The following is a 14,027-nucleotide window of genomic DNA, read 5'->3' as shown; positions in this document are numbered from 1 at the left end:
TCTCCAAACTACAGCTTACACTCATTTCACTGCGGTAAGAGAAGTACAGAAGCACAAACACAAACAGACAAGTGGAACATGACACACTGTTGTTATATTTTCAGTGATTGAAATAAAGCTGAAATAAAATATTAGATGAAAAATGTTTTTTGTTTTTGTTTTTTTTGCCAACTAATTGCTTTTGCAAAGCTTTGGCAACTAATTGAAATAAGTTTTAAGTACTAAAATTACTAAAACTGAAAAAAAAAAAAAAAAAAACTAAACAGAAAACTCATAAAAATGATAAATGCACATAAAATTACTAAAACTAAAATGAAATAATTAAAGAAAAAAACTCAAAATGACAAAACCACATAATACAATTAATAAAAATAAATAAAAGCTATATATATATATATATATAAAAAATATAAAAATAAAAAGGACAAAATCACATTAAAAATTACTAAAATAAATGAAAGCTAAATAGAAATATATTAAAAAAACAAAAATTAAAATTAAAATGAAAAAAATTTCAGAACAAAATAAATTACTGAAAACAAATTAAAGCAGAAATATAAAAACCCAGGAAAAAGGGGAAAAGCGCATAAAAAAATTACTAAAAATAAATTAAAGCTAAATAGAAATATATATATATATATATATATATATATATATATATATATATATACAAAATAAAAAATAAAAACGAATAAAAATCTATACTAGTATGAATAATACTAAAACAACATTGACCTAAAAGTTCATAACTATATATATTGATAATTTCAAAAACACATTTTTACATTTTTAAAAACAGCAAAAACATGAAGGATCTGACATAGGGTCAAATTTTACATAATAAATTTAGATTAAATACACTAATAAAATGAACAATTAAACAGCACCACATACATCGACACTTAAGAGCTGAGCTCAAGTTGGTCCTGCTAGTTGTAAAAATAATGATTCAGAAACGTTCAGACTTTAATATGATTTTATTGAAAAAGTGTACCAATGAAACAACCAAAAAAAAAACAAAAAAAAACTTCAGAAAAGTATTTTGTAGAGCAAAGCTCTTATGTACAGCATATTGCACTATATAACAAAACCTAGAACTTCCATACTGTATTAAAAACAGAAAGAAAACCACCGTGAGGAGTGCAGAGAGTACAGTCCCAATGTTTACACACATGCTACATCTTCGCTGGGTCTCATTTCTCGGTGTACAGTGAGTGTGTGTGAGCCTCGAACGAACGAAAGATACACGTCACTTGCAATAAATGGCTTTCCGAACGGGTTCATTTCAACGTCAATCATCAGCTGTAGATTCATTGAAGACTAACAAGGAATGTTTTAAGATTAAAAGAGCCCTTGATGTGGAACATTTCAAAACATCTGCCTTCAAAAAGCCACCAATTCAGTAAGAACATCCGTTTTAGAAACCAAAACCAATGAGTCCCAACAATAGCAGTCGATATCAACTTACAAAACAACAAAGATGGAGTGAAATACAGTCAAAGACACTGTTGGCTTCATCATGGGTCGGTGATTTCAGACTAATACAGGCTTGTTAAAAACATCCAAGACAAAAAAAAAATATTCCTGACATCTCAAGAACTTGAGACGAGCGACTGTAACACTGGGATTCGAGAACCCTCGCGATTCAACCAAACACAAAGTACTTTCCAGTGCATGTAAAAAAGAGAGAAACAGAGATGATGAAGCACTTCATTAACACAGGAGAAACTACAGCTGTGCTGGTCTTCAAAAACCTCCAGTTGTAATGGGATTCTGATTGATTTCAGCAGATCTTTAGGATACTGGGACGATTGAACAAGGTTTTAGACCCTCAGAAGCAAATTCATCATCAGTTTTTCCTCATTCATTTCTTGAAAAGATTGAGTGAAGCTCACGAGAGACGCATAACAAACATGTCCAGGTCATATTTCACCCCGAAATCAGAAGAAAAGCGGGTGTTTCGTCAGAACTAGGTCTCAAACTGTGCTCACGATTCCAGAATCTGCGATTAAAAGTCAAATATCTCAGAATTAACTCACGAACTGCTCATTTTATAGCTTTATACTCTTACTTTAAGACTCGTTTGGGTCTGAATATGTTTTCCGGTAACATAAAAACACGCTTTATGGAAATTTAAGTGGTCAAAACATAATTGACAAGTTAAAGCTCAACGTTTGCAGCGCTAAATTTGATCTAATGTTCTGTCCGCTATAAACCACACACACACAAAGTAGTGCAGAATGGTTACCTTTATATGAATTAAAACATTTATTTGAATTTATTAGGCTATTGAGAGAGTCTCTTTAGTAAAGAAGTTGTAAGTTGAATTGCTTCAAAAACAGCAACTTTACAACCTCCTTGCTGAGTAATATAATATAGCAATTCAGTCGCAGAGAAGTTCATTTATTAATGAAAGTCACGGGCAGCATTATAAAGAAGTTTCTGTGCTTGTGAATGTTTCTGTGTGATCCGATCTGTGTGTGTGTGTGTGTGTTCGTGCTTCAATGAAAGCAGCGCATTAATATAGAACAGTGATTAAACTGACTGGAACTACTTGTGCATTAAAGGGTTTTATTGCACATCTCCCAGCCAATCAGAATCGAGTATTCAGACAGACCATGCATGGTATAAAATATATTATGATTAATCAATTTAAATTGAACCTTTTCTGGTCGATTTTGGACAGAAAAAAAATACAACCTGGACATGTTTCCGTGAGCTTCACCTGATTTTACATAATATAACATTATACGTAATTATACAATATAATCTCTCCAGATTCTTCTGATTTCACTCGTGCTCAGTTCATCTGATGGCACTTTGTTGATGTGAACAAACAGAACAACAGTGACCAGATCTTTGGAGATTAAAATCCTCCTAAATCTCCTTCAGCAACACAACAGAACGCGAGAAATGCACAACAAAAACGTTAGTATCAAGGGATATAAAGAAAGGAATTGCACAGTGAAATGTATACAGTAGCAACGAGTCGTTATACACACATTTAAAAAAAAGGAATAAAATAAATAAGAACAAAATAAATAAGAAGTGGAGGAGTGCACATACGGGAGAGGCGGACGAGTGGCTCTGGCTCAGCGTTCACGATCTGCAGGAAACTCTCGTTCACCTCGAGCAACATCAGGACAAACACACTGTACCTGTAATCTACTAATGTACCAGATCACAACCAGCACAGGCCAATCTCAGCCATATTACACCTCAACATCAGAAGAAAACTACACTCCAAAAAATGATGGGTTGTTTCAACCCAAATCTGGGTCAAATATGGACAAACCCAAAAGTTGGGTTAAAGATGTAAATAAAAAACTTAACCCAAAGGTTGGGTTTGTTCAAAACCCATAATTTTTTAGAGTGTACATGCCTTCAATAAAGAAGCCATTTTTTATGCATTGACATTGTTATTATTGTCATGAAAATTGAATCGAATAAAGACACATTTGTTCTTTTTTGAGCTGCTTTACAGCAAAACTTGAATTTGCATCATTGATTTTCCTGTTTATTCCTGAAAGCACTATAGAAATAAATAGACTTGGCAATTGTTCTGTATTCAATTCAATAGTGTATTTTGGTGATGAAAATCAGCCAGATTTTTTAGCATTAATTAAATGAAATAATCAATTTATTATTCTCCATGTACATTAGGAAACAAATATTAAAAGCATAAAATAAACCTCATCAATTAAAAGGCGGTAGAGAAATTGCTACCATGATTTATACTTACAACTGAACTACAAATGAAGTGTTATTTTAGTATCTTTGAGATATTTGTAGTATTTATTAATATTTTGAATATTTTTTACTTTTAGTAATTTTGTCGTTGTCATTTTTAATAGTCGTTTAATAATTTTTTATTTGAGTTTTAGTTATTTTAGTGCATAAAGTTAAACTAAATTCAAATGTGAAATGTTGCTTTGGGAACTGGCTGAAATAAAATAATTAGCATTTTGTATTTAATTTGATCTCAAGTAATGAAACTAAATGATTCTCGCTTCTTTCTTTTGATTATTGGGGTGAAAATATGAGCTGAATGTTACTGGATTTCAATATTTGACACGGCTCTGATAAATGATGAGGACTTTTGTCGGTATTGTCTTCAAAAATTATAAAACAAAAAGTGTATGCTTTCCTTCATTTAATCATTCTGCCAACATCTCTGGTTTTAAATGAATGAACCGCATGTTGGCGGGAAACATTTCACAAAATGTGTGTCACTCCTTCAAGATGAAAAAAATTAAAATAAAATACAGGACAGACAAATCAGAGAAACAGCATTGAATGCATCAGTGTCTTCAAACATAATAATTACAGTCTTCAGAAGAAGGTCTTCCTCACGTCTTTTACAAATAAAGTAGTGGTTCTATTTAAAAAAAGAAAAAAAAGAAAGAAATTTACACCACCAAAACTGTACAGATCACCTGACGGATATAAAAGTAGAAATAAAACAGGGAAATCGAAAGCGCCAAGTGTCCTGAGAGGAGAAGTAATGCAGTCGCTTCTCAGATTCACACAGTATTGCTCGCGGGCCACGACACCACTGGCCAGGGTGAAGAGAACCACAGTTTAAGATGATATATAAACACAAAATGACATGTGAAGAGAGCCGACGACGACTACAATAAGGCTGAGGCTGATATGTTTGCTGTATGTTAGTGTAAACACAGTCTAGGTCGTTCTGTTCATGTCGTAGGCACAGAAATCATCTTCCATACGTGAAACAGGTTTGTATCTATTGGCCATTTTAAATTGAGTGGATTGAAGTACCTGAGTGAGTTGGAGACGTTAAGTCAACACTTTTGCTAAACGTTTATACAATAAGGTCCCATTAGTGCATCAACTAACAATGAGCAATACATTTGTAACACTTTATTTATCTTTGTTAAAGTTGGGCAATGATAATCACTATTTATAGTTAGTTAATGGTGCATTGATTTTGATTTTATTAATGTATTACTGCTAAGATGCTTTAGAAGTATTTATTATTGTTAGTTTGTATTAACTAATGCTGAAAACTTATTGCAAAGTGTTCCCGTTTATTCTAATATTTACCTAAATTTGGTGATTTTTTAAGGCCTGATAAAACCGTATGGTAACACTTTACAACAAGGTCTCATTTGTTAACGTTAGTTAATACATTAACTACATATAATCAATATGTTATGACAATATGTTTTTACTTTGCTTAAACTCAAACTAAGTTAAGCAATTTTCAACTTTTTGTCATAAGTTATACAAGATTCAACATTTTTTAAAGTCAGTTTAATGTAATTTAAGTTGAAATGACTTAAACATCCAAGTTGATTGTACTTAATTTAAGGCATTTTTACAGTGTAACAATTAACAATATACACTGTACAAAAATATGTTCATTCAACAAAGTAAGTGTTCGTGCTGCCTTAAAATTTTAAGTTTAGTCAACTTAAAATGTGAAGTTGTACTAAGTGACAACTTGGATATTTGAGTTGACCGAACTTAAAATTTGAAGGCAGCCCAAACACTTACTTTTTTAAGTCGAAACATTTTTTTTTCAGTGCATTTATTAACCTTTGTTAATGTTCATATTAGTTCACAGTGCATTAACTAACGTACAACTTGCGATCTTTAGTAAATGTTGAGATTGCAACTATTAATCATTTTTAGTTCATGTTAACTAATGCAGTTAACAAATAAAACCTTATTGTAAAGCGTTACCACAATATTCTTGAACAGTTTTCACCCGAAATCATGAATAGATGATGAAACACGATATTTTCCCAATCCATATCACTGGATTGTGATGTTAGATGCTGTTGATTGTTGACTAGCCTGATGCCAAGAACTGAATGAAATGAAATCAAATGAAATCAAAAAGACAATAACAGCAGTACATCAACTCATCATTGACTTCATCAAACCCTCTTCGGTTGCTTGACAAACACAAGGACGTCTAGATCATATTCCTAATTATTTAAAAAAACAGGAAGAACAATAAAAAATTTCAACAATGATGTAATAAAAAAGTAAATAGAACATCAAAACACCAAGAAATTTGAGGTGCAAAAAGCTTTTTTTTTTTTTCTTTCGGAGAAACGGCCTCTTTGGAGATTTGTAAGTGACGTCCTGGGAGATTTCTGAAGGAAAAGTATCCGGATCTTCACCCGTTCGCTTCGGCGGTGGCGTGGGACGGTAAGGCGTTCCCAAGACTCGTGGAGCTCATTCAAATACACGTACGGAAGTGCAAAGAAACTTAAACACGAACAGCATACTGTACAAAATACCTCAACATGTTTATGAAAATATTCCTGTTAGAATCTCAAGAACATCATGGCATCTTCGTCGGGGGAAAAGAGGTTGCCATAAAAAACCGTCCCCCGTCCTGCGGAGGTTCTTCCTTTCAGTCTTCGTTTTTTTCCCCCCTCAAAACCCGTGTTAGATACCAGACAGTGCCGCTAACCGTCCCGCTCCGGGATGTGGACTGGGACACGGATGGCAGTTTGTGTTTCACCTGCGATTCGCCCTCCCGTCCTGAGCGTCGGCGTCTCTCCCGAACAGGAGTGTGTAAATCGCATTCGCCACACGCCGCCACAGGGGCTCCTGGTTCCTTTGGTTTCTGTGACGCTGCCAAACACAAATAAAATGAACAAAATAAATCACACACGTCGAAGCAGAGCGGCAATAATGAGGAGGAACTGAAAATTAAAAGATTAGTTCACTTCGGAATAAAAATTTCCTGAAAATTTACTTCATCCAAGATGTTCATGTGTTTGTTTCTTCAGTGGAAAAGAAATGAAGGTTTCTGAGGAAAACACTCCAGGATGTTCCTCCATATAGTGTCTTCAATGGGGTCCAACGGGTCGAAGGTCCAGATGTGAGTTTCAGTGCAGCTTCAAAGTCTCGACACGATCCAGCCGAGGAATAAGAGTCTCATGTAGACAAACCAGCCGACATTTTACAACTAAATAAACATTTATATACTTTTAACCACAAATGCTCGTCTTGCATGTCCACGACTTCACACATTACGTAATCAGGTTTAAAGGTCACGTGTGTTCCGGTTCAGAAATGTAGAGTATCCGACATCGTTGTTTTACCTTTTATTTTTTATTTCTTTTGTCAATGGCGTTTGACTCAGTCTTTGCACGTTCGCTTTGTAAACACTGGGTCGGTTCTTCCCCCACGTCACGCTTGACCTTTCAACCTGATTACGTAATGTGTGTCGCATCACAGCGAGTGCAAGACGAGCATTAGTGGTTAAAAGTATATAAATGTTTATTTAGTTATAAAACGTCCGCTGGTTTGTCTAGATGAGACTCTTATTCCTCGGCTGGATCGTGTCGAGACTTTGAAGCTGCACTGAAACTCACATCTGGACCTTCGACCCGTTGGACCCCATTGAAGACACTATATGGAGGAACATCCTGGAGTGTTTTCCTCAGAAACCTTCATTTCTTTTCCACTGAAGAACAAAAGACATGAACATCTTGGATGACGAGGCGGAGAGTGAATTATCAGGAGATTTTTATTCTGACGTTAAATAATCCTTTAAGGTCAGGAATTGGAGAATTGTTATAATATTAAAATTCCAATCTTGCTTATCGCATTTTAAAGTGGTTTTAAACCATTCAAGCGCAAGAAGATGCAATTCGGCACAAATACTGAATTGAGTTCTATTTCTTGCGCTTGAAAGGACAAATACAACACAAAATGATGTCAAAATATCCTTGCAAACACCTTCAGTTATGTCTAAAGTGAACGTAAACAGTTGAAAAAGAAAAAGCACGTGTAACAGTCTATTGGATTGGTGCATTCGGTCTTAAAGTGACATCAGCCTAATAAACTTACTGTCATTAATGTGAATCAAAAAGAAAAGAAAATCACTCACTGATCTTGACTGAATAACTTTCATAACTTTAATAAGGATTTTATTTATAAAAAGAAAACTATGCAGTTTTATTTTACAGTTGATTTTAATTTCTGAACTTAGTTCAGTTGAACTTATTTGTTCTATTGCTAATTTGCTTATTTGTTTTTATTGTATTACTGACTATATGCCTGTTGTTAATAATGTTTGAAATGTATATTAGTCATTTTATTAGTTAGTTATTCTTTAGGCTGATGATTTTTGTTCAGCTTCAACACAATGTTTTGCAAAAAGACAATAAATATGTTTGATATCCATGTTTGACTTTTTTTTTTTAACCATATTGGAATCAAAACCGGGAATCAATAAGATTTGGAATTGATAAGCAGAATTGGAATGTTCTTTACAACATATATTTAGAAGGCATTTAAAATATATTTTAGTCAGAATTTATTTGAACCCTATTGCTGTATGAGACAATACATTGAAATAATATCAGATCTCATGACACTGACGTAACACCAGTGAACAGCTGAAGAGTGTGAGGACGGCGCAGTGATGTAAGAGGGGAGTAAACACAGAAATCCAGACACCGGGAAACACTGGCAATATTTCCACAACAAACGCTGTCTGTTCACCTTCACACACGGTACATCACACCAAACACACGTTCACACAGTCTAACACGGCAATATAAACACTAGAAATTAGAATAAAGTTGAGCTGTGGTGAGTTAATATGCCAACATAATAAGGTTTACACTGAATTAGAAAGCAGATAGTCCAGCGTTCATGATGTGTCTTCACGTTTTTGAGAAAGACGCCACTTCAAATTGAGTGACAAACTGTATCTACTCGCTGGAGGTGTTTGGCCAATCACAAAGCACTGGGTCAGCTGGCCAATCACAGCACTCAGAGCTTTCTGAGGGCGGGGCTTTGTAGAAATCAGAGCGTTTCAGACAGACTGGGAATAGAGGAGCTGCAATAATGTACAGTGTGTGAAAAATAATGTGTTTTTTGAGCGTTAAAGCATGTTAACTTATTTTATTACACCAAATAAACAAAATAATGAACTGAGCATCATATGACCCCTTTAAAATACTATTTCAGACTTTCTACTTCAAAATTATATCTTTGTAAAAACTGCTAAATAGTTATCATGGACAAAAAATTTATAATAAAATAATGCAAAATATACTTTCAAGGACAATAATAATAAAAATCCTATTCAAGTAAAAACAGCTAAATCATAATTTTTTTTTTTTTTGGACAAAATAATAATGATAATAAAAATAATGCAAAATGCAGATTCAAGCACAGCAAGTCACATTTTTGGCTTTTAATTCTTCCCGATGCAGCCGCCATTGGCAGGTGTACTATATGAGAACTACAACCACAAATGTACTACATTTGTCATGACGTCATCAGACACACACGTGATCCGCGCAGCGTCTCGTAATAAAGATGATAGATGGGCGACTCTCACGCTCTCGAGTCGTTATCCTGGCACTGAGGAGAATTGGATTTGGGAAGATTAAGTGGATAATACTACCACTGTCATTGAGGAGGGAAGATAAGATAATTTCACTAAATAGGATTACGCTGCTCTTGAGGCAGGGTGGAGACGCGCAAACACACACACACACACACACACACACACACACACACTGTATTTCAGCTGGCTCAGCTCTCGAGAGAGACGAAACCCAGTCCAACACTGATAACACATCTGTTGCTTTCACAGACAAGTCATAAAGTACGAGCCGAAGTCTTCCCTGTAACTCACTGCTCTAAAGCTGTCACACACATTAGAAATAACAACACTCCCATGCACTTTCAGTGTGTAAAACACATTTTAACACACACTACCAGTCAAAGGAACTGCCAGAGGAAAAAACCCTGCATGCAATGTGACTGCAATTACTTTATTATCTATTTAACAGTGTTTTCTCATGCACTCTTAATAGTTTATTTATAAACTCATCTCTTTAACCAGTTACAATCACGACCTTCTTCACTCTCGCAGACCCTCAGCTAAAATTAAATACTTCTACACAAGGTTTGACATAAACTTTTTCACTCACCGGCCAATTTGGCTAAAAAAAATGTAAGTTACCGGCCATTCAGAACTTCCACTTGCCAAAAAGGAAAAGAAAAAGAAATAAAGGAAGAAATAAACCAGATTAACTACGTCACAACCTCAACATTTGAAGTGGATGAAAACCTTTCATCAAAGTTATACATGAGTTTTGAACAACACCCGTTTATGAACTTTTTTGATCCACTTCAAATGTTGACTACTGTATTATAAAATTTGTATTATAAAAATCCTCTTTCATCCTCATCCTTTTCACCAAAAATGTATTTTAGATGGACAGATCAACACAGTACACAGAACATCAAAAAAATGTAGGATGTTGGAAAATAACAATGTATTTTCTGTTCATCAAATGCTTTTTAATCTTTGCTTTTGCTTCAATGCAAATGAACAAGCGCCGTTATTTGTTGCGTAGTGACGTGTGTGTTCAAGTAAGCCAGATATGAGCAGATTCTGCGCAATACGCTGTATTTAATATATCATGATGACTCACGAGTATTTGCACTAAATCTGTGCAGATTTGTCTTACACGAACTTCCCCAGCAAAGTGAGTAAACATCATAAATAACGCCAAATTGGCTCGTGATTTGACAGCGTTTCCCGCAAAACTTGATTTTTACTCGCATTTGGCGGGTTGGCGGGCGTTCATTTCAAATCCTGCTTGTACATATGAAACAGCCAAAAGGTGTTGGCGAATCATTGTCGTAACGAGTGAATCATTGAATCGTTCAGTCAAACGATTTGTTCAAAACGGCTGATTCATTCAGGGACTAAGCAAGTGACTCTCTTTATGCGTGAGTCGTTGAATCATTCATTAGACCGATTTGCTCAATGAAACATCACTGTGTTGCTCTGAGACACACAATGGCTCTACTGTGGATTTGTGTTGGAACTATTTTTGTTGGCAAAATAGAGCAAAAACCATATTGTGAGTCTAAAATGTAAGACACCTAAAATTCAGCTTGATCATCCGCATTTACAGAATACGACTCAGACTCGAACTGACGACATTATTAACAGAGCATTTACAAAATCCTTGGAAACTGATTATGGTAAAGGCTGTTACATTTCTGATACATGCTGGAGGTGTTTGGCCAATAACAGCGCACTGGGTCAGCTGGCCAATCACAGCACTCAGAGCTTTTCAGAAGGCGGGGCTTTGTAGAAATCAGAGCGTTTCAGACAGACTGGGAATAGAGGAGCTGCAATAATGTACAGTGTGTGAAAAATAATGGGTTTTTTTTGAGCGTTAAAGCATGTTAACTTATTTTATTACGCCAAATAAACAAAATAATGAACTCATTATAATGAGCATCATATGACCCCTTTAAAAATACTATTTCAGACTTTCTACTTCAAAATTATATCTTTGTAATTGCTTGTGAAATTCGCAATTTCTGAGTGAAAACTGTTTTACAGCAATACTGTATTCAGATCAGGGTTAACTAAAACTAAAACCATAAACAAATTACTAAAATAAACTGAAGCTGACATAAAAATAATTATTTTTTAATGACAAAACACAACAAACTTACTAAAAATTTAACTAAAACATAAAAATAAAAAATGATTCAAAACATTAATAAAACTATAATAGTATCGCAATACTAAAACAACACCGATTCAGTTTATACACTAAAAAATTCATGTTTACGCACTCTTTTTGAGTAAATTTCACAAATAATTACAAAGAAATGGCAAGTGAAATATTGAAGTAGAAAGAATGGAAGTGTTTTCTTGTCAAATCTTGTTCACGGTTCACAGTAAAGTCAGGAATACGAGTATCTCTCTGTTGGCTGCACATTGCAGAACGTTGCATAAGCCCGAGACGCGTCTCGCTTCGCCCTCACACACCAATTTACAACCCGGCGAAGACGCAGAAACCAGCGGAAGGTCGTCCGGAGCTTCACAGAAAACACACTTACTCTCGCAGCTCGAGGATATTCAGGCAGAAGAAAAACAACATCTTGACCTTAAAAGTAATAAGGAAAAGCCAGCAGTGAAATGCAGGTTTTATGACTAACCATTAGGACTCAATAAACATCCCTAATCTAATCATATTCAGTTTTCTAGGGCACGCATCGCCATCACTAATGCTCATCTTAGGGTTTGCTCAAATCAAATCACTAATATTTCTGAATGCAACCGGATATAAAGAGCATTTAATAATACAAATAATGCAAAATACAGTGCAACTGTCGCTACTATGCAAGTAAAAACTGCTTTTCATGGACAAAAAAACTTTTTTTTGAATAAAAATAAGTAATATTTTTAGCTTTGAATTCTTCTCGTTTCAGATGCATAAAATATATAGTGTAAAAATGGGCTTTATAGAGTAAATATGAAAATGATCTTCATTAAGATCAGCACCATAATGAGGATTAAAAACAGATAGTTGTATTCCAGTCCTTGCGTGTTTTCAGAAAGTGGCACTAGCTATTATTAAAAAAAGAGCTCATTAATTCTTTATTAATGAACATTCTCTAGTTCTGTAGAAAACCATCATGTTCTTGTACTTTACAGTAGAAATAAATGTAGATCTGAAGAACATGTGAGGAAACACTGGCAATCTACAACTCAAAAACATATACAGCAAAAAATTATTAATTTCTGAACCAAAACATTTGTGAAGATCCAGCAGAACCCACGTGTGTGTGTGTGTGTGTGTGTGTGTGTGTGTGTGTGTGTGTGTGTGTGTGGGGCTCGCTCTCACAGACAACTCTCAGAACTGAGTCAGCGGCTAAATTTAGCCTGAGATAAAGAAAAGACAAGTTTAATCAGACACACACAGACACACACACACACACACACACACACACACACACACACACACACACAGGGTTATAGTGTCGTCACTCCAGTGAGTTTATCAGCTCTGCGTGCCGTTGGCCAATCAGCAGCTGAAACCCCCAGAGAACAGGCTTATCTGTGCACAGGTTGACACACACACACACACACACACACACACACACACACGCACAGTGGCTGAAGTCTGCTCCACCTCAGTCGAGGATAACAGTAATAACTCAGCCTGAGGACTCTGTTCAGAGGGATTGTAGTAAAAGTAAATCAGTGCATGTGCATTAATATGAAGATTATGAGTGAAGTCATGCTGAGGTTCGGAGTAAAATCAACCTAGGGTCCTTTGCACCATGACCTCAAGCCAAACCCCCCCCAGAAGCCTTTTTCCCTCGGTCGAACATTATTAAAGTTAGAGCTTATTTAGAGAGATCAGCCGGATGGTTTAGTGCAGGCGCTAATGGATCCAAGGCTGTATCTGGTAAATTACCCCACTAATAATGCCCAGAATGGCACCAAACTTCTACAGTAGCACAAATAGGTTCTGTACTCATAAAACGAGGCATTGGAAAGTTTGTAAGTACATCAGGAGTTTATTTAAATAACACTTGCCTGACGGCTCATGCTACCGCTAACCCGGACGTCGACGTCACTTCCGTGGTTTGGGAAAAGCATGTAAAAGTCCTGTGCAAAACTCACAAATGTAAGGGAAAGCTAGTGAATTTAACACTCCATAGAAATGTATTGATAACGGGATGATATTCGAAATACCTTTTAAGTGTTGATCTGACTTTTTTATGCAAATATATATATATACACACACACAAAATAAGTAAACATAATAGTTTTATATCTATAATTTGTATTTCCCCTAAGGATAAAGGGCGTAATTACAATGAAACTCCGAGAGAGAACAGTGTTTGCATGCATTTCCATCATAACTAACCGTTTTACACCAACAAAACGCAAAGACAATGAAGTTTCAGAAGAAAGAGTTTCTGTGAAAAGCGTTTCTGTGAGTGAGAGACGGACGAGCGTCTCACAGGAAAACACTTATCGAAACACATCCCCTTTTCTCCGGGGCATTTCTGGTAAACACACGTATATCTGTGCAGCGCTGCATAAACACACACACCTTCATGAGCCGCTCCGACATTCACGTGTTTTTATCTTTCGTGACAATGAGGAGGAAGTGATGTTAACACACACACACACACACACACACACACACACACACACACACACACACACACACACACACACACACACACAC

General features: G+C 35.5%; 1 protein-coding gene across 1 annotated transcript in view; it reads right to left on the bottom strand.

Moving 5' to 3' along the window:
* Window positions 1-966: 966 nt before the first annotated feature.
* Window positions 967-14,027, bottom strand: part of bmf1 (BCL2 modifying factor 1) — a 27,469-nt gene continuing 14,408 nt past the window's right edge. The window contains exon 4 of the mRNA XM_079854267.1: window positions 967-6,615. Within this exon, the coding sequence (XP_079710393.1) occupies window positions 6,499-6,615 (117 nt within the window). The 3' untranslated portion in view covers window positions 967-6,498. The remainder of the gene's footprint in view (window positions 6,616-14,027) is intronic.

Source organism: Squalius cephalus, assembly GCF_949319135.1.
Source record: "Squalius cephalus genome assembly, chromosome: 20".
Taxonomy (NCBI): Eukaryota; Metazoa; Chordata; class Actinopteri; order Cypriniformes; family Leuciscidae; genus Squalius; species Squalius cephalus.
Note: the sequence above shows the minus strand (reverse complement) of the source record. Positions and strands in the feature narration are given on the sequence as shown.